The sequence below is a fragment of the Rhinatrema bivittatum genome, chromosome 2 (genome assembly GCF_901001135.1).
Source record: "Rhinatrema bivittatum chromosome 2, aRhiBiv1.1, whole genome shotgun sequence".
NCBI lineage: Eukaryota > Metazoa > Chordata > Amphibia > Gymnophiona > Rhinatrematidae > Rhinatrema > Rhinatrema bivittatum.
Window position 1 is genome coordinate 15,317,753 of NC_042616.1, and position 22,193 is coordinate 15,339,945.

General features: G+C 49.1%; 1 protein-coding gene across 1 annotated transcript; it reads right to left on the reverse strand.

Moving 5' to 3' along the window:
• Nucleotides 1–297: 297 nt before the first annotated feature.
• On the reverse strand, nucleotides 298–21,018 carry LOC115083583 (oocyte zinc finger protein XlCOF6-like). The gene is made up of 2 exons (XM_029587494.1): nucleotides 20,793–21,018; nucleotides 298–3,391 (listed from the first exon to the last, which is right to left on the reverse strand). The coding sequence occupies exons 1-2, from the start codon at nucleotides 20,824–20,826 to the stop codon at nucleotides 1,110–1,112; spliced, it is 2,316 nt and encodes a 771-aa protein (XP_029443354.1). The 5' UTR covers nucleotides 20,827–21,018; the 3' UTR covers nucleotides 298–1,109.
• Nucleotides 21,019–22,193: the final 1,175 nt, after the last annotated feature.

The following is a 22,193-nucleotide window of genomic DNA, read 5'->3' on the forward strand; positions in this document are numbered from 1 at the left end:
CCCTCTTAGCACTCGCATTGTGTGAAAGGGAATTTCCTGCTGGAGTCCATGGGGAGTTCTATACACAGGGAGCGTCTCGATGCATCAGACCCGTGGCACTCAGTATAATTCAAACAATTTCCGTATCGTTCTGGCACAGTTTCCTGGTCTTTGATTGCATCATTTGTTAAATGTCATCACGTGTCACCTGTGTGCATTTTCTGGCACGGTGAGATGCGAGCGTTCCTAATGAAGCATCTTCTGCATTTATTGCATGAGACTGGTCTCTCTCGGGACAGGGACTCCATATGAGTTTGTTTTGTGCAGACCTTGATCAGATTGAACCTCATTTGTATGCCATGGTTTATTGGGGATAATCTCATGTCTCCCCTGTGTGGATTTTCATGTGTCTTCTGTGAGAATGTTTTATTACACTCATATGAAAAAGGTTTCATCTGTTTAAACTTTCCTGTGCGAGATTAATGTAAACTTAGCAAGGAAGATTTTCCTCCACTCAGGACTCCAGTGTGGACTTTCTGGTGTAGTGAGAGATCGGATTCCCCACACTCAGTACAAGACAATGGTCTCTCTCCTGTGTAGATTTTCTGGTGTGAGATTAGTATATAGTTATTTATGAAGCTTTTCTCACATTTGGCACAAGACAATGGTCATAGATGGTTGGGCGCTGCTTTGAAAATCTACCCCTAAGTGTCTGTTTAGCATGGAAGCTTTACCCACAATCAGGCCATGTAAATGGTTTGTAGTGGGGCAAATGGATTTCTTCGTGTTTTGAGAGATTTTGCTTCCTAATAAATGAACTTTCATTTTAATGCATGAGAATAGTCTCTCCTATGTGTGAGTTTTCATGTGTGTTGTGAGAGCGCCCTTCTGTGTGAAGCTTTTACTACATGCAACTCCAACATTACTCTCTGCATCAAGGGTACTCATGCAACTCCAACATTACTCTGCATCTATGGCAGGGGGTGGCAGGAAATTCGAATCAAGCAGTTACCAACAAGGGCCCTGAACTTGGTGGTCGGTGAAACAGATAAGAATGGGAAAATAAGTGTGAGAGCTTGCTGAGAAGACTGGATGGGCCATTTGGTCTTTTTCTGCCATCATTTCTGTTTCTATCTTTTCTCTGAGAATGGTCGCGCCCCTGTGTGGATTCTCATGTGTGTGGTGAGGGCACTCTTCACAGAGAATCTTTTATTACATTCACTACATGAGAATGGTCTCTCCCCTGTGTGGATTCTCATGTGTGTGGTGAGGGTACCCTTCACAGAGAATCTTTTATTACATTCACTACATGAGAATAGTCGCTCCCTTGTGTGGATTCTCATGTGACTTGTGAGGGCACCCTTCACAGGGAAGCTTTTATTACATTCAGTACATGAGAATGGTCGCTCCCCTGTGTGGATTCTCATGTGTTTTGTGAGGGCACGCTTCACAGAGAATCTTTTATTACATTCAGTACATGAGAATGGTCGCTCCCCTGTGTGGATTCTCATGTGTCCTATGAGGGCACTCTTCACAGAGAATCTTTTATTACATTCACTACATGAGAATGGTCGCTCCCCTGTGTGGATTCTCAGGTGTCTTGTGAGGGCACCCTTCACAGAGAATCTTTTATTACATTCACTACATGAGAATGGTCGCTCCCCTGTGTGGATTCTCATGTGTTTTGTGAGGGTATCCTTCTCAGGGAATCTTTTATTACATTCAGTACATGAGAATAGTCTCTCACCTGTGTGGATTCTCACGTGTGTGATGAGGGCACCCTTCACAGGGAAGCTTTTATTACATTCACTACATGAGAATGGTCGCTCCCCTGTGTGGATTCTTGTGTGTCTTGTGAGGGCACCCTTCACAGTGAATCTTTTATTACATTCACTACATGAGAATAGTCCCTCACCTGTGTGTATTCTCATGTGTCTGGTTAGGGAACTCTTCACAGTGAATCTTTTATTACATTCACTACATGAGAATAATCCCTCACCTGTGTGGATTCTCATGTGTGTGGTGAGGGCACTCCCCACAGGGAAGCTTTCATTACATTTGGTACATGAGAATGGTCGCTCCCCTGTGTGGATTCTCATGTGTATGGTGAGAGCACCCTTCACAGGGAAGCTTTTATTACATTCAGTACATGAGAATGGTCGCTCCCCTGTGTGGATTCTCATGTGTGTTGTGAGGGCACCCTTCTCAGTGAATCTTTTATTACATTCACTACATGAGAATAGTCCCTCACCTGTGTGGATTCTCATGTGTCTTGTGAGGGCACTCTTCACAGTGAATCTTTTATTACATTCACTACATGAGAATGGTTGCTCCCCTGTGTGGATTCTCATGTGTATTATGAGGGCACCCTTCTCAGTGAATCTTTTATTACATTCACTACATGAGAATGGTTGCTCCCCTGTGTGGAGTCTCATGTGTCTTGTGAGGGCACCCTTCTCAGTGAATCTTTTATTACATTCACTACATGAGAATAGGCCCTCACCTGTGTGGATTCTCATGTGTTTTGTGAGGGCACCCTTTTCAGTGAATCTTTTATTACATTCACTACATGAGAATGGTCCCTCCCCTGTGTGGATTTTCTGGTGTTGGGAGAGGTGTGATTTCCTAATGAAACGTTTTCTACATTCAGTACAGGAGAATGGTCTCTCTCCTGCGTGGAGGCTCTGGTGCAACATTAGCTTATCCTTACGACGGAAGCGTTTCCCACACTCCGTGCAGGTAAATGGGTTGTTTCCAGGGTAGTTTTGCTGGTGTTCTGTGATGTTTCTTTTCCTAACAAAACATTTCTCACCTTTAGTACAAGAGAAGGGTCTCTCTCCAGTGTGGATTTTGTGATGTAATTTTATCTTATACTTACTAATTAAACTTTTCCTCCAATCACTGCAGGGGAAGGGCTTCGCTGTTTTATGTATGTTTAGGTGCACTTTTAGATTTTTCTTCTGACTGAAGCTTTTTCCACATATATAGCAGAGAAATAGTGCTTGGAGTGGGTGGGATTTCTTGTGCAATATTAAATGTGATTCCTTACCAAAGCTTTTACCACAAGAGTCACACAGAAAGGATTTCTTCCCTTTCCCCTCCCTCTGGTGAAAGTCAGAAGTCTTTTGATCACTGTTATTGCTCTGAAAGGGTCTTTCTGTGCTCACATGTCTCTGGTGCTCAGGGATGACTTTGATCTCCATCTCACATGCAGTGACTCCAACCCGTGGGTCTCCTGCAGGGTCTCTCTGCTTCTTCTCTGACTCCTGCTGATTATTCCTTGTGTTTCTCCTCTCAGGCCCCTGTGAAACATTCTCAAAGTCATTTCTTGATTCTCTTGAGATCAGTTCTTCTTCCATAGGATGTTCTTCTCGATTCTCCTCCTTTATGTGCTGTGTGACCTCATCACTTGCTGGTGATAGAAGAAGACAATCAGATATTAGTGATCAGCAAATGGATCCGGGTTTCTCATCTTATAATCACTGCTCTGGCAGTGTCACACAGTGATAAAGCTGTGTGCTCTTCAGACCAAGCACTGATGACCATGAAAAACTTCTAACAATGGGATTTGCACCAAAAGCCTTATGAGATGAGCTCCTAAATATGTATAACCTAGAGGAGAGGAGAAAGGGGGAGATATGATAGAGACACTTACATACCTGAAAGGTAATAATGCTCAAGAAGTAAACTTCTTTAATGGAAAATAATTTGTACAGCAAAGGTTCCAAGGGGGGAGACTAGGAATAATATCAAGAGATATTTTTTGTTCAGAGAAAGTGTGGTGGATGCCTGGAATTACTGTATTTGCCAGCATATAGGACGCAGTCGCCTATAAGACGCACCCCCTTTTCTAAACCTAAATTTAAGGGAAAAAATAATTTTTGGGCACTAAATCAGTGTCCGGTGGGGGGAGTGTCTTGGTGGCATCTGTGAGCGATTCTGCAGTCCTATTCGCCGGTAAACAAAATTATTAATGTGCGGTGGGGGGAGTGACACGGTGGCATCGGGGAGCAAAGTTGTGCCGCCTGATTGGTCGGTGCTGGGCAAAAGGGGCTTGCCGAAGCGCAGCTTCCCCAATCAAAATCACCTGTTAATTTTGACTGGGGAAGTTGCGCTTCGGCAAGCCCCATTTGTCCAGCACCGGCCAATCGGGGAGCGATTCTGCAGGTCCTATGCACCGGTAATTTTGACGACCGGCGCATAGGATATGCAGAATTGCTCCCCAATGCCACCGCGACACTTCCCACCCCCCCCACCAGACACTGTTACAGGAAAATTAGTTTCTTACCTGATAATTTCCGTTCCTGTAGTACCACGGATCAGTCCAGACTCCTGGGTTTTGCCCCCCCTCTAGCAGATGGAGACAGAGCAGTTACCATAACAACGCTCCGCCTATAAATAGAATGGCGCCACCTACAGTCCCGTAGTATTACTTAATATCAAAGCAGAATGGAACAATCATAACTGTATATAATAAAAGAAACAAACTGGTCCACTGAACCCTCCTGGGACCTGAACCTTGAAAAAACCACTTGAGGACAACACATTAAAAATCTCTGTCAATCTGAAATAACGAAATAGATAAGAACCGGAATAGATAAGAACCGAGTGGACTCTCCCATTCTTCCATGCCTCTGACGGGCGGGACTCTGGATTGATCCGTGGTACTACAGGAACGAAAATTATCAGGTAAGAAACTAATTTTCCTTTCCTTGTATGTACCCGGATCAGTCCGGACTCCTGGGATGTACCAGAGCTTTCTTACCTGGGATGAGTTCCAGAGAAGCCCGCTTGAAGCACTCCCTCTCCAAATCCTCCTGAAACTGGAGCCTGGGCATCCAATCTGTAATGTCTCGCAAAAGTGTGCAGAGATTTCCACATAGCCGCCCTGCAAATTTCCTGCGGTGATACCATTTGACACTCTGCCCAAGACGCCGCTTGTGAATGAGTAGAGTGGGCATGCAGATCCGTAGGAAGGGATCTACCATGAAGGAGTTAGGCCGACCTAATAGCCTCCTTTAGCCAGCGAGCTATAGTAGCTTTGGACGCCTGCTGTCCTCGTTTAGGACCGCTCCACGGCACAAAAAGATGGTCAGTCACACAAAACTCATTGGTAACCTCAAGGTAATGCAGCAAAGCCCTGCGAACGTCAAGCTTCCGCAAGTCACTAGCCAAAGGATCCGAACAGTTTAAGTCCGTGAAGGCCGGCAGCTCCACTGTTTGATTAACATGAAAAGAAGAACACTTTCAGCAAGAAAGACGGAACAGTCCTTAAAGAAATACCAGAGTCCGAAATCCGCAAAAAGGGTTCCCTACAGGAAAGTGCCTGGAGTTTCGACACCCTACGAGCCGAAATAATGACTACCAGAGAAATCATCTTTAAGGTAAGATCTTTTAGAGTTGATCTCTTCAAAGGCTCAAAAGGCGCTGAGCAAAGGACAGTGAGGACTAAATTCAAACTCCACGACGGATAAGGTTGCCGAAGCGGAGGACGCAAGTGTTTTGCTCCCTTAAGAAATCGAACTACATCCAGATGTGCCGCTAACGCTACACCCTGGATGGAACCACACCAACAACCAAGTGCCGCAACCTGCACTCTGAGAGAACTACATGACAACCCTTTAGAAAGACCGGATTGTAAAAAATGGAGAGATTACTTACCTGATAATCTCGTTTTCCTTAGTGTAGGCAGATGGACTCATTACAAATGGGTATAGTGTGCTCGTGCTAGCAGTTGGAGACGGATCTGACATCAGCACGTAGTACATATACCCCTGCAGGAAGTGCAGAAGCTCAGTAATCTTCCTTGCAAAAGCATTCTGCATATATGTGTGACTGACCGATTGATCAACTTAACATGATTAACCTGACCGATTGACAGTAGCTGGAGACCGCCAGTGTTCTCAACCAGAAGGTGTCGACACCCAACAGGGTGGATGCCCTATGTAATAAAAACATGGTTTACCTTGAATTGGTGAACCCCCATGTATATCGGCAGCCGGGCGGGATGCTGAGTCCATCTGCCTACACTAAGGAAAACGAGATTATCAGGTAAGTAATCTCTCCATTTCCTAGCGTGTAGCAGATGGACTCATTACAAATGGGATGTACAAAAGCTACTCCCGGACTGGGCGGGAGGCTGCCCGAGGTCCGTTTAGGATTGCCCTTGCAAATGCTGTGTCCTCCCTGGCCTGGACGTCCAGACGGTAAAATCTGGAGAAGGTATGGAGGAAGGACCACGTTGCCGCTCTGCATATCTCTGCAGGTGACAGCATCCTAGTTTCTGCCCAGGAGGCTGCTTGCGCTCTGGTAGAGTGAGCCTTGACCTGTAGAGGTGGTGGTTTTCCTGCTTCTACGTAGGCCGCCTTGATAACGTCTTTGATCCAGCGAGCAATAGTCGCCCGTGAGGCCACTTCTCCTTGCCTCTTCCCGCTGTGAAGGACGAACAGGTGGTCCATCTTTCGTACTGCTTCCGACATTTCCAGGTATCTGGACAGCAGCCTACCGATGTCGAGATGGCGTAGTATTCGACCTTCTTCTGACTTCTTCAAACCTTCCGTGGTTGGCAAGGATATGGTTTGGTTGAGGTGGAAGTGAGAGACTACTTTGGGCAAGAAGGAAGGAACCGTGCGAAGATGGATAGCCCCTGGGGTGATCCTGAGAATCGGATCGCGGCAGGACAATGCTTGTAGCTCTGAGATGCAGTGTGCTGAACACACCGCCAGCAAGAACACCATCTTCAAGGTTAACAAACGGAGGGACAGGCCTTGGAGGGGTCTGAAGTCAGGTCCCGCTAGGAATTCCAAAACTGGGTTGAGGTTCCACAGGGGCACTGGCCACTTCAGTGGCGGGCGAATGTGTTTGACTCCTTTCAGGAAACGTGAAACGTCCGGGTGTGTGGCAATGCTGTTGCCGTCACTCCTGGGGCCGTAGCAGGATAGCGCTGCCACCTGAACCGTGATTGAATTGAGGGACAGACCCTTCTGGAGCCCGTCTTGCAGGAAATCCAAAATGATGGGGATTTTAGCGGCATGTGGATTGGTGCTGCGAGTTTTGCACCAGGCTTCAAATACTCTCCAGATCCTTATATAAGTTAGTGATGTGGAGAACTTGCGTGCACGGAGGAGTGTAACTATTACTGGCCCCGAGTATCCCCTTTTCTTCAGTCTAACCCTCTCAATGGCCAGACCGTAAGAGAATTGAGCTGGATTCTCGTGGAGGATAGGACCTTGTCGCAGCAGGTCCCTGTGAGGAGGCAGGGGTAAAGGATCCCCTGCCAGTAGTCTTCTCATGTCTGCGTACCAGAGTCTTCTTGGCCAGTCCGGGGCCACCAGAAGAACTAGGCCTCTGTGCCGCTGAATCTTGTGTATAATGGCACCCAGCAGGGGCCCTGGGGGAAAGGCATATAGCAGGATCTCCTGAGGCCATGGCTGTACCAGGGCGTCGATCCCCTGGGATAGAGGATCTCGCCTGCGACTGAAATATCTGGGTACTTGACCGTTGGACCTGTCTGCTAGTAGGTCCATGCCCGGCGTCCCCCACTGATCCGTGATCATCTGGAAGGCCGTGGACGACAGTTGCCATTCCCCCAGGTTTAGGCTTTCTCTGCTGAGGAAGTCTGCCGTGGTGTTGTCCTTCCCGGCGATGTGGACGGCGGAGATGTCCTGGAGATTTGCTTCCGCCCAAGGCATCAGGGGGGCTATTTCTAAGGATACCTGTCGGCTTCTGGTTCCACCCTGTCGGTTGATGTAATCCAGCGTGGTGGCATTGTCCGACATCACTCTGACTGCTCTGTTGCGAAGTCTGTGGGCAAATGGTAGGCATGCTAACCAGACTGCCTGTGCCTCTAGTCTGTTGATGTTCCACTCTGACTCTTCTCTGTTCCACCGCCCTTGGGCGGTTAATTCTTCGCAGTGTGCTCCCCAGCTGCTCAGGCTGGCGTCTGTAGTGAGCAGGGTCCAGGTTGGAGAGGACATTTTTGACCCCCGGCTCATTTGGCCAGGCTGCAGCCACCACCGTAACTGATGCCGTAGTCTGGCCGGTAGAGGTAGATGCACGGTGTAGTTCCGTAATCGTGGGCTCCACCGAGATAGAAGGGCGAGTTGTAACGGTCTCATATGAGCCTGCGCCCATGGTACCACTTCCAGAGTGGAGGCCATTAGGCCGAGGACCTGTAGGTAATCCCAAGCTGTGGACCGGGTGGCGCTCAGCAAAGTCTGCAAATGATTCCAGAGTCTTAATTTCCTCTTGGAGGTCAGGCTGACTTTGTCTCCCTGGGTGTCGAATCGGACTCCGAGGTATTCCAGCGACTGCGAAGGCTGTAGGGAACTCTTGTTTGTGTTGACTACCCATCCTAGGCTTTCCAGAAGAGATATAACTCTGTTGGTTGCCCGGCGGCTCTCCTCCGGTGACTTTGCCCTGATCAGCCAATCGTCTAGGTAGGGATGGACGAGGATTCCTTCCTTCCTGAGTGACGCCGCCACCACTACTATTACCTTGGTAAAGGTCCGTGGCACGGTGGCTAACCCGAAGGGTAGAGCTCGGAACTGAAAGTGTTGTCCCAGGACTTTGAAGCGTAAGTAGAGCTGATGATCCCGATGAATTGGGATATGCAAGTAAGCTTCTGACAGATCCAGGGATGTGAGATACTCCCCTGGCTGTATGGCACTTCGGACTGACCGCAGAGTTTCCATGCGAAATCCTGGGACCCTTAAGTGCCGGTTGACCGACTTGAGGTCCAGGACGGGTCTGAAGGTGCCCCCCTTCTTGGGCACGATGAAATAAATGGAGTAATGCCCAGAATTGATCTCCCATGCAGGCACTGGGATTATGGCTTTTAGGGACAGGAGCCTCCACAAGGTAGCTTCCAGCGCCGCCCTCTTGAGGGGCAGACAAGGAGATTCCACAAACTTGTCTGGAGGGAGGTAAAGGAAATCCAGGTAATACCCTTCCCGGATAATGGCGAGGACCCACTGGTCCGAAGTAATCTTGATCCACCTGCGGTAGAATAGGGTTAGCCTGCCCCCTATGGCTTCTTCCCCCAGATGGGTCGGCTGATTCTCATTGTGGGGTGCGGCCGGGACCCGAACCCGAGCTGGTTCCCCACTTGCTGTGCCTGGTCCGAAAGGACTGGTTCCTGGTCTGAGAACGAGGTGCTTGGTAGTGAGTCCTGTAAGGGTTGAAGCGTTGAGAGCTTCTACCTCTGGATGGCCTAGGAAAAGGGCGCTGGTTCCTCCTTGACTTGTCTTCTGGTAGACGGGGCAATGGAGAGGCGTCCCATTTGTTAGCCAGTTTCTCGAGGTCACTGCCAAATAGGAGGGATCCCTTAAAGGGCATTCTTGTAAGGCGCGTCTTGGAGGAGGAGTCGGCTGACCAATTTCGTAGCCAGAGCTGTCTCCTGGCTGCCACTGAGGATGACACTCCCTTGGCTGCCGTACGGACTAGGTCGGAGGCAGCGCCAGTGAGGAACGAGAGGGCTGATTCCATTTCTTCTCCCGGGGTGTTGTTCCTGGCTTGTGATAAACAGGAACGCGTCACCAAGGTGCAGCAGGTCGCAATTCGTAGGGACATGGCTGCCACCTCAAAGGCTTGTTTCAGAATGGCGTCCATGTGCCGGTCATGTGCGTCCTTGAGGGTCGTCCCTCCTTCCACCAGAATGGTGGTGCGCTTCACAATTGCGCAAACTATGGCGTCTACCTTAGGGCACGCCAGCAGCTCCTTGGTTGCCGGGTCCAGGGGGTACATGCCAGACAAGGCCCGACCCCCTTTGAATGAAGCCTCCGGCGCATTCCACTCAAGATCGATTAGCTGCTGTGCTGCTTGTAGGAGGGGGAAGTGGTGGGCCGTTTGCCGAAGGCCTTCCAGCAGGGGGTCCATCCTAGGTGCCCCTGGGGTGCCATGGCCCGGGATAGCCAGCTCCGACAGGCATTGGGAGACCAGGTCTGGGAGATCCTCCTTAAGAAAGAAGCGTCTCATGGTTCGATACGGCTCTATCCCCGAGGGAAGTTCTCCCTCCTCGGGGAGCTCTTCTTCTTCCACAGAGCAATCTGAATCCCCATAAGTGGGGCTTCCGGGTGGCGGGTGGCCGTGCCTAGGTCTTTTGAGGATCCAGGGGTAGGGTCATCCAGTACGTATGAGTCCCTCCGGGGATCAGACTGCATCTTGACAAAGGTGTGGATCCCCTTGAATAATTCCACCCATGAGAGTGAAGCAGGTTCTAGTCTTAGGGGCACCAGGTCCCTAGGGTTCCCTGGCTGCTCACTGTGGCCTGCTAGGTCCGGGGTGTTCCCTGAGGAACTAGCAATTACGCTGGGCTGGGACCAGCCCTGGCCTGGAACTCCCAGGGCCTCCTCACATTGGGCACATAAGGAGTCTGCTTCCTCGCCCTGTGTGGCTCTGAGGTGGCATGCTGAGCAGAGGCCTAGAGCTCTTATGCCTGATTCTGGAGGCACCGGCTCTGTGGACGCATGGGCACTCATACGCTCCATCGCATCTGTTATCTCTATGCGCTTTGTAATATGCGCGAAGATGTGCGCCTAGCAACGTGCGCCTATCACAACGTGCGCCTATCAACGTTCAATGTGTGCCCAACTATTTTCGGGTGCCTAACATACGCGCCCGTCATCTGTGCGCTGAGTTCAGTCTGAGCGCTAGGGCAAGGCGGCGAACCAGGGCAGATGGTGACGGTGAGCAGGCAGGCAAAATGGCGACCTCCTAGGCGGGCTGCCACGCAGGCAGACCCCGCTAGACCTCGCTTCCTCGGAGACCAGCAAAGTAAAGATGTACGCCTTACCTGATCTTCGGCGCTTCCCGGTTGCGACCCGGGCGGTCTCCGGCTGTGGGGGGAGAGGGCGATTACCGTCACCGCCGCGCTCGAGGAAGTGCACCCGCTGCCTCTAGGCCGCGCCTGAACTCGTCTCGCTCGGGGGCCAAGTCCTCACCGCGAACGGATCGGGACCGAGGCTGCCTCAATGCCGCGCCCGAGCCCTTCTCACTCGGGGGCTAGGTCCCTGCCGCAATTTGGTCACCGGACCGAGGCTCGTACCTCCGAGGGACCACGGAAATCACCTCGGGAAACTCAACTGGGGGAGGGACCCGATGGTATCACCGCAGGAGTACGGGGCTCGTCTTCAGGTAGGACTTCTATGAATTTAGTCATTAGAATTTGGAAAAACGCTCAGCGAGCGTGAGGTAGCTCCAAACTGCTTTGGAGACGGAAATTACTGAGCTTCTGCACTTCCTGCAGGGGTATATGTAATACGTGCTGACGTCAGATCCTTCTCCAACTGCTAGTAGGAGCACACTATACCCATTTGTAATGAGTTCATCTGCTACATGCTAGGAAAACACAGAATATCCGACACCGAGGTCCAGGTAGGTGCAACCTCACGGTCCAAAAACCAAGACTAAAAACTTTCCATACTCTAACATATGTGAGATTGGTAGAAGTCTTACGCGATCGGAAAAGCGTAGCTACCACAGCCGTAGAATAGCCTTTGCGAGTTAACCTCTGCCTTTCAAAAGCCATGCCGCTAGACAGAAGCGATCGACATCCTCCAAACAAAAAGGCCCTTGATGCAGCAGGTCTGGGAGAATGGAAACCGCAGAGGACGTCCACCGCGAGATTGAGAAGGTCCACAAACTAGGGACGTCTCGACCATTCTGGAGCTATCAGAATGACCTCCATTGCATGGATTTCTACCTGCTACCGCACTTTGCCGATCAGTGGCCAAGATGGGAAGACATACAGCAGAACCTCGGTGGGCCAAGGCAACTCTAGGGCATCTACCCCTTCTGCTGCCGTCTCTCTGCGACAAGCGGAGAACCTCGGTGCTTTGGCATTCTGAAAAGTTGCCATCAGGTCCATGCTGGGTGTGCCCCATGCATCGCATATGAGTTGAAAGGCGGTCTCTGCCAGCTCCTATTCTCCTGGATCTATACGGTGACTGAGAAAGTCTGCTTGCACATTGTCCACCCGGCGATGTGAGACGCTGCTATGCTTACCAAGTTTAGCTCTACCCAGCTAATCAATTGGCGAGCTTCTATTGCCACTGGTTGACTTCTGGTTCCTCCTTGGCGATTGATGTAAGCCACCCATGGTCGCATTGTCTGAGAGAATTCTGTCTGACTTGCCCTGGAGGAGAGGATGGAACACTTGCAATGCTAACCATACCACCCTGGTTTCCAGTCAATTGATCGACCAGAGCTATTTGACGAGGGACCAAAGTCCCTGCACTGATTTTCCTTGGCATACCACACCCCAACCTGAGAGACTGGCATCTGTGGTGACCACTGTCCAGTGGGTCACCTTCAGGGGAACTCCTCGGGTTAAATTGTCTGTCACTAACCACCAATCGAGACTGGCTCGCGCTGTCTCCGTAAGCGGTAAAGGTAGATGAAAAAGGTTCCATCGGGAAAGTAATGCGGTCTGCAAAGGTCTCATATGAGCAAAGGCCCAAGGTACCAGTTCTAATGTTGAAGTCATCGACCCGAGAACCTGTAAATAATCTCTGACTCTAGGTGGGTGCTTGAGCATTAAACCTCGTACTTGGACTTGCAGCTTGGAGATGCGTTCCATGATAAGAAAACCTCTGCCTTGCTGAGTGTCAAAAAGAGCACCCAAATATTCCAACGACTGAGTGGGCTCCAGTCGGCTCTTGGCGAGATTGACCACTCAGCCTAGGGATTGCAGGAGCTGAAGTACTTTCTGAATTGCCTCCTGGGCAAGCACTTTTGACTTCACACGGATCAGCCAATCGTCCAAGTAAGGATGCACCAGTAAACCCTCTCTATGGAGATGGATTGCCACCACCACTATCACCTTGGTGAATGTCTTGGGTGCTGTAGCCAGACCGAAGCCAGTTCTGATGCAGAACTGAAAATCGAAGAAACCTCTGGTGGTCTGACCGAATGCCTATGTGAAGATACGCTTCTGTGAGGTCTAAGGATGCTAGAAACTCTCCCTTGCGAACTGAGGCAATGACAGACCGAAGCGTCTCCGTGCGAAACCGGGGAACCCGGAGACATCTGTTTACACTCTTAAGATCCAGAATGGGCCAAAAAGATCCCTCTTTTTTTGGCACTATGAAGTAAATGGAGTAACGGCCCTTCCTTTTCGCCTCTGGAGGCACTGAGACGATGGCTCCTAGTTGCAGAAGTCATTGTAAGGTGTCCTGCATTGCTCTTCTTTTGGTTTCCTTTTTTTTTTTATTCTTTATGTTACGAGCGCGCGCGGAGCGCGGTCGTCTCAAGCGGGTGGTGAGCCCTTGGGCCACGGCAAGACTTAGGGAGGAGCCCCAAGCCACACCGTGGGAGGTGAGCCGGTGCAGGCATGGTGAGGCAGGCAGGAACAGAAGCAGGGGAGCAGGAACGGAGTCTGACCCTCAGCCGGACCTGCACGCCCATGGCAACCAACAGTGGGATGTTGATTGACGAACGGTCCTCCGAGTGTTCCCGGCCCTTTCGGACCTGCCGCTGGGTACGGCAATGGGCGGCAGGCCGGACAGAGGCGAGGGCAGACAGAGTCCTTACACAGAAGACGTCAGACGGGGGCAGAAGCAAGACATCCAAGGCAGGCTGAAGCAAGACATCGAAGACATCAGGGCAAGGGCTGAAGCAAGACATGGGCACTGTCTCTCAAGGCGCCCTACACAGCCAGCACGGCTGGACTGGTCACTGACCACCCTGTTCCACAAACGCGGGAGCGTGACACGTGCAGGGAAGAGGAAGCGGTGGGTTGCTGCACTCCTGGCAGCCAAAGCAGGGAAGGTTGCTGCACTCCTGGCAGCCTCAAGCAGGAAAGGTTGCTGCACTCCTGGCAGCCTCAAGCAGGAAGGAACGACGGGAACTGGATCAGGCACAGGATCAGGAACAGACATCATGGCAACATCCGGAACAGACATCAGGGCAAGACAGGACAAGGAGCCATCAAAGCAGGTACGACCACGGAGGACCTGGATCGGGGGAGGTTACAGGCAACTGTAGAATCCAATCCGAAGGCAAGCAGGTACTGACAAGACAGTCCTTTTATACAGCTGAAGTGGGTAACTCCCTGGGAGGAGTTTACCTGGACCGCCCCTCACTGGTCCTATAAGTAAGGTGGAGAGCTGTGGGCCAGCCCCTAGGGAAACGGGCGTGGCTGGAAACCAGGAAGTCCAAACAGCCAAGCAAGCCACAGGAACAGCTAGGCCTCTCAGGCCCTGGAGCAAGTCCTGGATAGAGCGCAGGCGAGGCCCTGGCTTCGGAGCGGCCTCCGGTGAAAAGGTGAGATACCTCCTGTAGCGCAGCAACAGGGGGGATCGTAACACTTTATTTATTAATATTTTCATATAACATATAAAGAATATTAAAATACACTTTCAGCACTGCACTTAACATACAGCACTTTGCATACAGTATTTAACATATTCGATATTGCAAACGAGAAATTATTAACAAAATTATTAATCTAAGGAATAATTACTTATTACTTATCTTAACATGAAAAACAAAGATAATCCTGTCCAATAAAGGATATTGGAGGCTGAAATTTAGAATCTTTTAAGAAACCAAATGGAGAATAATTAAGAAATTATTAAACAACATAGGCGTATTTCATAACAGCTGGATTAACTTTATAAATGTCCGGCTACTGCTGAGCCCCATTAGATGTTATATTAACAGGGGAGGACTCAGCCATAGGCAAATCTGGTACCATACTAGGTAGTTGGGCATCAACAAACTGCTTCAACTGTTCACTTTGATAAAAAACATAAGAGTTTACCCCTTTCTTAATTTCGTATCTACAAGGATATCTTAAAAAGAAAGAAAAACCCAAGGATACAATTTGTTGTCGCATAGCCAAAAATTCCCTCCTCCGTGTTCTTGTCACCGGAGCTAAGTCTGGGTATAATTTAACTGCCTGCCCATGAAACATTGTAGGAAACTTTTTAAAATATTTCCTCATTACTCCATTTATATCTTGGGATGTAATAAAAGATACAACTAAAGTATTGCGATGGACAACATCTAAACTTGATTCCTCTAGGAAGTTTGTCAAATTAACTGGTACTTGGGATTTTTGGGTAAGGAAATAGCAGGAATTAATGGAAGGGATATCCTCTTCCTTACCTCTCTAAAGTATCTCTTTAGAGAGATATAAGGAATCTCACCTAGTACCTGAGGAAAATTTACTATCCTTATGTTTAGATGACGTACCCGATTTTCCAATATCTCAAGACGTCTAGAGCTAGCAATTTGATCTTTAATTAAAGAGACATTGACTTTCTGTAACGACAATATATTCCTCTCATTTTCATTCACTTTTTGAGAAATGTGGGTACTCTGAGCTTGTACATTTGACAATTGTCCTTGAAAATCAGTTGTAACATTGTCAATTTTCCTTTCTAACCTAGATACAACCAGACTTAAACTATTAACCGCCTCCAGTATCTTATCCAGTGTTACCTGCCCCACCAAGGGGGGTTGCTGTAATGATGATTCATCAGCTTTATGGATAGGTGGGCCCTCTAGTTCCGTTGTAACAATCCCTTCACTGGGTGACAACGGTGCCACTCCACCGTCCAAACTTCTTTGCACAGGGGGTAGACGGCTGTCCGGACTGAGGAACGCTTCTTCACGGGAACCGCTCATATCTCCATTCTGTGCAGCTCCAACGGAGTCCTCAGCGCCTTTGTCCGACTTAGTCCGAATTGTTCAGGTTATTAACTTTTGGACTATTTCAATTTTTTCTCACTGTCATTGAATCGGCGTCATATGGTCAAAGATTGAATTATCGTTGAAATGCCTGCGAAAAGGAAGGGAAAGATCAGGGTGTTTCCCTCAACACCAGTATCCTCTACCCTGACTCAATCCGAGATTTTGCTCTTCTTTTGGTTTCATAACTGCAGGGAGAAATTAGAAATCGGTCCCGAGGACGCTGTGCAAAACCTAAAGCGTAGCCGTCTCTTATCACGGTAAGGACCCACTGGTCCATTGTTACTTTAGTCCATTCCTCATAAAACAGGGACAGTCTTCCCCCTATCTCCGGCACCGAGGAATGGATCTGCGCCCCTTCATTGTGATGCTTTTGCACTGGAAGCAGACTGGGAGTTACCAGGTCTGCCAAATCGATGGCCCCGAAAGGACAGGGACCAAGTCTGTTGCCTGTTAGGAGCTTGTCAAAAAGGGGTCATGGGTGGTCTAGATGGGCGAAATCTTCGATTCCCTCTGAATCTGGCCTGAGAGGCAAAGGAATCTCTGGATTTCGGTCTATCCTCTGGTAACCGATGAATTTTATTCTCACCCAGAGACTGGATCATATCTTCTAGATCCTTACCGAAAGCAGTTTGCCTTTGAAGGGCAAGGACTAGTTTCTCAACCAGAGGAGCCTACGAGCTGAGAAAGCTGAAACCATGGATCTGGCCAATGTGCGCAAAAGATCATGCAGTGCATCTGCGCTGTATGCCACCGAAGCTTCCAGACGACCTGCCTGGACCACCTCTTCATCCGATAAGTCAGCATTAGCTTGTATTGCTGAACCCAGTAGAGACCCGCTCGTAAGGCGAAATTGCTGCAAATAGCTGCACGCACTCCCAGTGCAGAAACCTCAAAAAATCCTTTTAAGTTGCACTTCCAATTTCCTGTCTTACAGGTCCTTGAGTGCTGTAGCTCCAGTGACCGGAATTGTGGTCTTCTTGGTAACAGTAGACACTGCCGCATCTACCTTGGATACTCGAAGAAGCTCTAAAGCATCCTCTGGCGGAGGATATAGCTTGTCCATGGCCTTACTCACTTTCAAACCCAGATCTGGGGTATCCCATTCTCGGAAAAGCAAATCTGTAGCTGAGAAATGAAAAGGAAAAGAAGGAGGGCCTCTCAAACCCAGCAACACAGGAAACATAGCACCCAATTTAGATTCTTCTGGGGGGACATTCAATGCCCAGTTCAGCTAAATTGCAGGAATAAGGGGACCCAACTCCTCCTTTCTAAAAAGGCGCACCACCTTTGGGTCATCCCCCTCCGCAGCATGTGTCCCACGCATTGCATTATGGTGCTGTAAATCAGAGTCTACATCCACCCCCAGCGGGGGTTTGGGCTGGAGGTCTGGGTCATCTGGATCAGTGTCCTGACTAGAAGTATCTGGAGTAATCTGGGAAACCCCTGACCGACGGATACGTTTAGGCTGAGTAGGCTCCGCACCTCCCTTAGGGGTAGACCGTTTTTTAGCAGAAGACTTAGAACTCTGAGAAATCATCCTTTTTGCCAGATTGCAGCTTCCCTAACTTCCTCTCCTTGTAAGCTTTATGGAGCAACAACACAAATTCAAGCCGATACAGTAAGGACGTGTAAGAAAGAGTGCGGCAGTGCCGGGCGTCCGCTCGTTTGCCGCGCGCACAATTTGGTTCACATACCGCTCGATTCAGTATTCAAATGAGACGCAAATGCAAGCGGCGTCCAAAGTGCGCCCACGAAGCGGTAGGCGTGCGTAATCCATTTTACTATATAGAGCGGTATACAGCACCTATACAGTATCCGGGATGCGCCAGTACCTGACATTTCAAATGTCATTCCACCGGGTAAGTGAATGGTTCTTTTCTAGCGGCTTGGGCACCATTCATGAACCTTCCCGCAGCCTTGAGTGCCCGGCTGGACGTCCGTTCATGGACCTTGAGTGCCCGGCCGGATGTCCAAAGTCGCAGGCTTGGATGTCCAGCCGGGCGCTCAAGGCAGCAGGAAGGGCCATAAACGGACGTCGCGACCTCGGACATTCATGGACCTTGAGCGCCCAGCAGGACGTCCAAAGTCAGCATCTACTACAGCCTTATTCTAGACGCAGGAGGAAGGCTCCGTACAGGCGTCCGTAGAGACTCCATATGGGCGTCCGTAGAGGCATCCATGTCTACGCTGGCACCGGAGCCTCAGGACACCTAGCGGATGCCCATCTCTCCGGCGTCCGTAGAGGCGTCCATGTCTCTTCCTTTACGGACGCCTATCTTAATGGACACCCATCTCTCTGGCGTCCGTAGAGGCATCCATGTCTCCGCCTTTACGGACGCCTATCTTAACGGACACCCATCTCTCCGGCATCCGTAGAGGCGTCCATGTCTGGAGCCTCAGAGACGGATAGATGGTACAGTTGAACCGAAACATATCACATACCTCCTCCGATCCTGCTGCTGGGTTCTCCGGTCGGATGGGTTCTTCTTGCTGCTGGGCTCCCCTGTTCGCTTCTCCAATCTGTCGAGCGTTTCTCATTAGAGCATTTCTCATTCTGCTTCTCAACCAAATGAAAAATAGCGCCAGAGCAATAATATACATGTTGTCCATGGCACTGTCCGGTTCGAAGCTGACCGAGCACCACACTTACGCCAGGGTCAGAGTAGGCGGTAAATTTGCAGGTTAAAGACGCGGCAAAATAGCTGGTTAAAAGGGCGATAATCTGGGCGCACGTTACTGTATCGGAGGGAATAGCTAAATCGATCATTAACATATCATATATATGCGGGCGGGTGGAGACGGATACGCGTCCATTTCAATAAGCGGTAAGGACGCATAAAATCGGATACTGAATCGCGGGTTAGCCTTACGCGTCCAAAGCGGGTTAAAAACAGGGTAACCACGGTCACGCTTTACTGTATCGGCCCGACTGTGAGGAAAAAGAGGACGAGGAGTCAGAGGCCCCCTCGGGGCTATCCTCCTTGGCAGGGGAAATAGATGTGAAGGTTCCCCGTCCGTTGGAACACCTTGCTGGGGAGAAAAAGGAGGTAAAAATCCCTTCCCCCAGCGCTGCACTAGTCACAACCCTAAAAGATTGAAAAAGAGCCTTCGTTCTCGCACTGAAAGGGAACTGATCAGCTTTAGAGGTCCCTACAGGGACTCGGGCAGACTTTGCTTCTGCTAGTTTTGCAGATTTAACATTTTTTCCGGCTCCCGATGACCCCTCCCTGCCCGGGATACAATCAGAGCAAAGATCCTCCCTAGAGAGTCGCGTGCGGGCGGCAAATCGACGAACGCGGCATCGAGTTATGACAGAAAAACTAAATTAAACAAAATACAACAAATTTTGAAAAAAATCATGAAGAAATAGCCCAAAACAAAAAGCAAAATGCCGCGCTGAGTCAGGGAGAGAGAGAATCGAAGCAGGAGAAAACGAAGGTAAAACTTTTAAAATTATAAAACTTGCCCGGCAGTGGTCCAAGGTGCTGATTCCTTGGGGTGGAGTGAGCCGGGCTCCCCGGTATCGCACCCAAGCTGCTAAGAAGATAAGTAGGGCCCTCGACCCTGTGCAGCAGCTGCCTCAGACCAGCGGGGGATGGTTCCCTCAGAACCTAACGACCACTGAGCTGCCACAAGCTGCTTTCTTATGCTCTCTCTCTTTTTAAATAAAGCTGAAACAAGCCAGAAAACAAAAACCAAAAACACAAGAATAACCAAGTAAGCACCCAGCCCAGACTGTAGGTTTGGCACCTGAACCATCTGCTGGAGACAGAGGAATACTGCCGGACTGTAGGTGGCGCCATTCTATTTATAGGCGGAGCATTGTTATGGTGACTGCTCTGTCTCCATCTGCTGGGGGGGGGGGGGGGCAAAACCCAGGAGTCTGGACTGATCCGGGTACGTACAGGGAACTTTCATTACTGGCGCATAGGACGCACTCCTAATTTTTCCCTTATTTTGAAAAAAGTACATCTTATGCGCCGGCAAATATAGTATCTCACGGAAGTGTTGGAGATGAAAACTGTAACACATGGGAGGCTGGCAGGGACCTGATGTTCCCAATGGACAGAAGTGGGGAATGAGATTGGGTAGGGTTAGCGTCAGGAAGAGGAAGGAGAAGGGATCCGTAGGAAGGGGAGAAGGGAAAAATGGCCATGAGACAGCTAGAAGTGTGCAGACAAGCTGAAACCTCCCTATTATATCAGTGCATGGCTAAGTATGTCACAGGGTAATGACAGTCATGAAGCAAGCTCAGACCTCTTGTATCCTGTTGTTCATATTCAGCTAATTGTAAAACAAGACTGCACGCGACCGTACGTGCACCTGGAGGCGAGTGAGCAAAGATACGCTGGAGTTTTAAATCACGTACACAAGTACGTGTGTATGATGTAAAATACGCCCAGCATGTGTACTCGAGCAGATGTAAAGCACATTTCTGCCTTAAGAATTTGTCGGCTTTAATGCGTACAGGGAAGAGGATTTTAAACCCTGCTCAGGTTAAAGCCATTCCCAGTTTTACCCATTAGCCCACCAGTTTGCCCAGTCTATCTCAGGGTCATCCAGACCCTTCTAGTTCTTCATCCTGCACTCCCCCCAATTGAGCAAGACCCCTCACCCTATCGTGTTAGTCCTACAAAAGTGATTTCTGCAGACTTACACCTCATCAGGAGCAGCAGGAAATATACGCAGCTAACAGTGCACCACGAGGAGTGGATTTTAAAAAAGGGGCGGAGCCAGTTAGCACCAGCAAGTAATTAGCAGCTTTTGAAATTCATGTCATTCACATGCGGCCACGTATTCATCTTTTAGTGCGGGTAACGCTTTTAAAATTTGGCCCATTCAGTTCTGTATCCTGGTCCTGCTGCTGAGGGCTCAGTCAAGTCCCTTGAGAAACTTTGTGGATGCTCCCCAGCAGGTGCCTCATGTAAGACATCTGAGATAAATTCCTAGACTGCCTCACAGGGGCCGGTCTCACGTGAAAAGATCCAAACAACCAATCTCAGGTGCCAGCTCAGACGCAGAGCAATGCTGGACCTGGAGTCAGGAGAAAAGTCACAAATGACCTTCAGTAAATCAGCCCTCGAGTCTGCTAAACATGCAGATAATGCAATTTTTACCTAGGGAGATGAGGGTCTCATAATTCTCCTTCATCACCTCCCTGTAAAGCTCCTTCTGCCCTTCATCTAAATACCCCCACTCCTCCTGGGAGAAATAGACAGCGATGTCCTCAAACGTCACCCGCACCTGAAACACAAACCAGAAACACTCAGAGACACGTGGAGGGGCTCAGCGGGCATTAGATCTCAGCTGGATTTATTATCCTAACATTTTATCATTGAAAAGAGGGCACCAGGATCCCTCTTCCCTAGGAAATGCCAGATTTGTTCCCTCTGTGTTGCCCTCCATAGACCCCAAGTTTTTCAAATCAAAATGGAAAATATTCTCTAATATCAGAGACAGAGAATATGAAATGTCATTGCGTGGATAAATCACATTATAATAAAAAGGAAGCTATAAGAACATAAGAAAATGCCATACTGGGTCAGACCGGGGGTCCATCAAGCCCAGCATCCTGTTTCCAACAGTGGCCAATCCAGGCCATAAGAACCTGGCAAGTACCCAAAAACTAAGTCTATTCCATGTTACTATTGCTAATGGCAGTGGCTATTCTCTAAGTGAACTTAATAGCAGGTAATGGACTTCTCCTCCGAGAACTTATCCAATCCTTTTTTAAACACAGCTATACTAACTGCACTAACCACATCCTCTGGCAACAAATTCCAGAGTTTAATTGTGCGTTGAGTAAAAAAGATCTTTCTCCGATTAGTTTTAAATGTGCCCCATGCTAACTTCATGGAGTGCCCCCTAGTCTTTCTATTATCCGAAAGAGTAAATAACCGATTCACATCTACCCGTTCTAGACCTTTCATGATTTTAAACACCTCTATCATATCCCCCCCCTCAGCCGTCTCTTCTACAAGCTGAAAAGTCCTAACCTCATTAGTCTTTCCTCATATGGGAGCTGTTCCATTCCCCTTATCATTTTCGTAGCCCTTCTCTGTACCTTCTCCATCGCTATTATATCTTTTTTGAGATGCGGCGACCAAAATTGTACACAGTATTCAAGGTGCGGTCTCACCATGGAGCGATATAGAGGCATTTTAATATTTTCTGTTTCACTATGCCCTTTCTAATAATTCCCAACATTCTGTCTGCTTTTTTGACTGCCACAGCACACTGAACCGACGATTTCAATTTTATTTATTTATTTATGTCAGGTTTTTATATACCGGCATTCGAGATCGCAGTCACATCATGCTGGTTCACATAAAACAAGGGTGCATCGTGAAACATAAACTAAAACAGTGGTGCGGAAAATGCAGTTACATATAACAGGGTAATTAAAACTTGGCGGGGAGGAAGAGAAAGGACAGATTATAATTCAAACATGTAAAAACGATAGTGGAGATAATTGATTATAGTGTGGGCGGAGATAAGGAGTGGCGTGGATGAGCTAA

What these genes read in the sequence shown, in the direction of transcription:
- LOC115083583 (XM_029587494.1), bottom strand. Translation starts at nt 20,826, where the DNA reads ATGAAGGAGAATTATGAGACCCTCATCTCCCTAG. An exon ending in TGAGACCCTCATCTCCCTAG is followed by an intron (nt 3,392 to 20,792) that starts GTAAAAATTGCA and finishes TTCTATCACCAG; the next exon opens with CAAGTGATGAGGTCACACAG.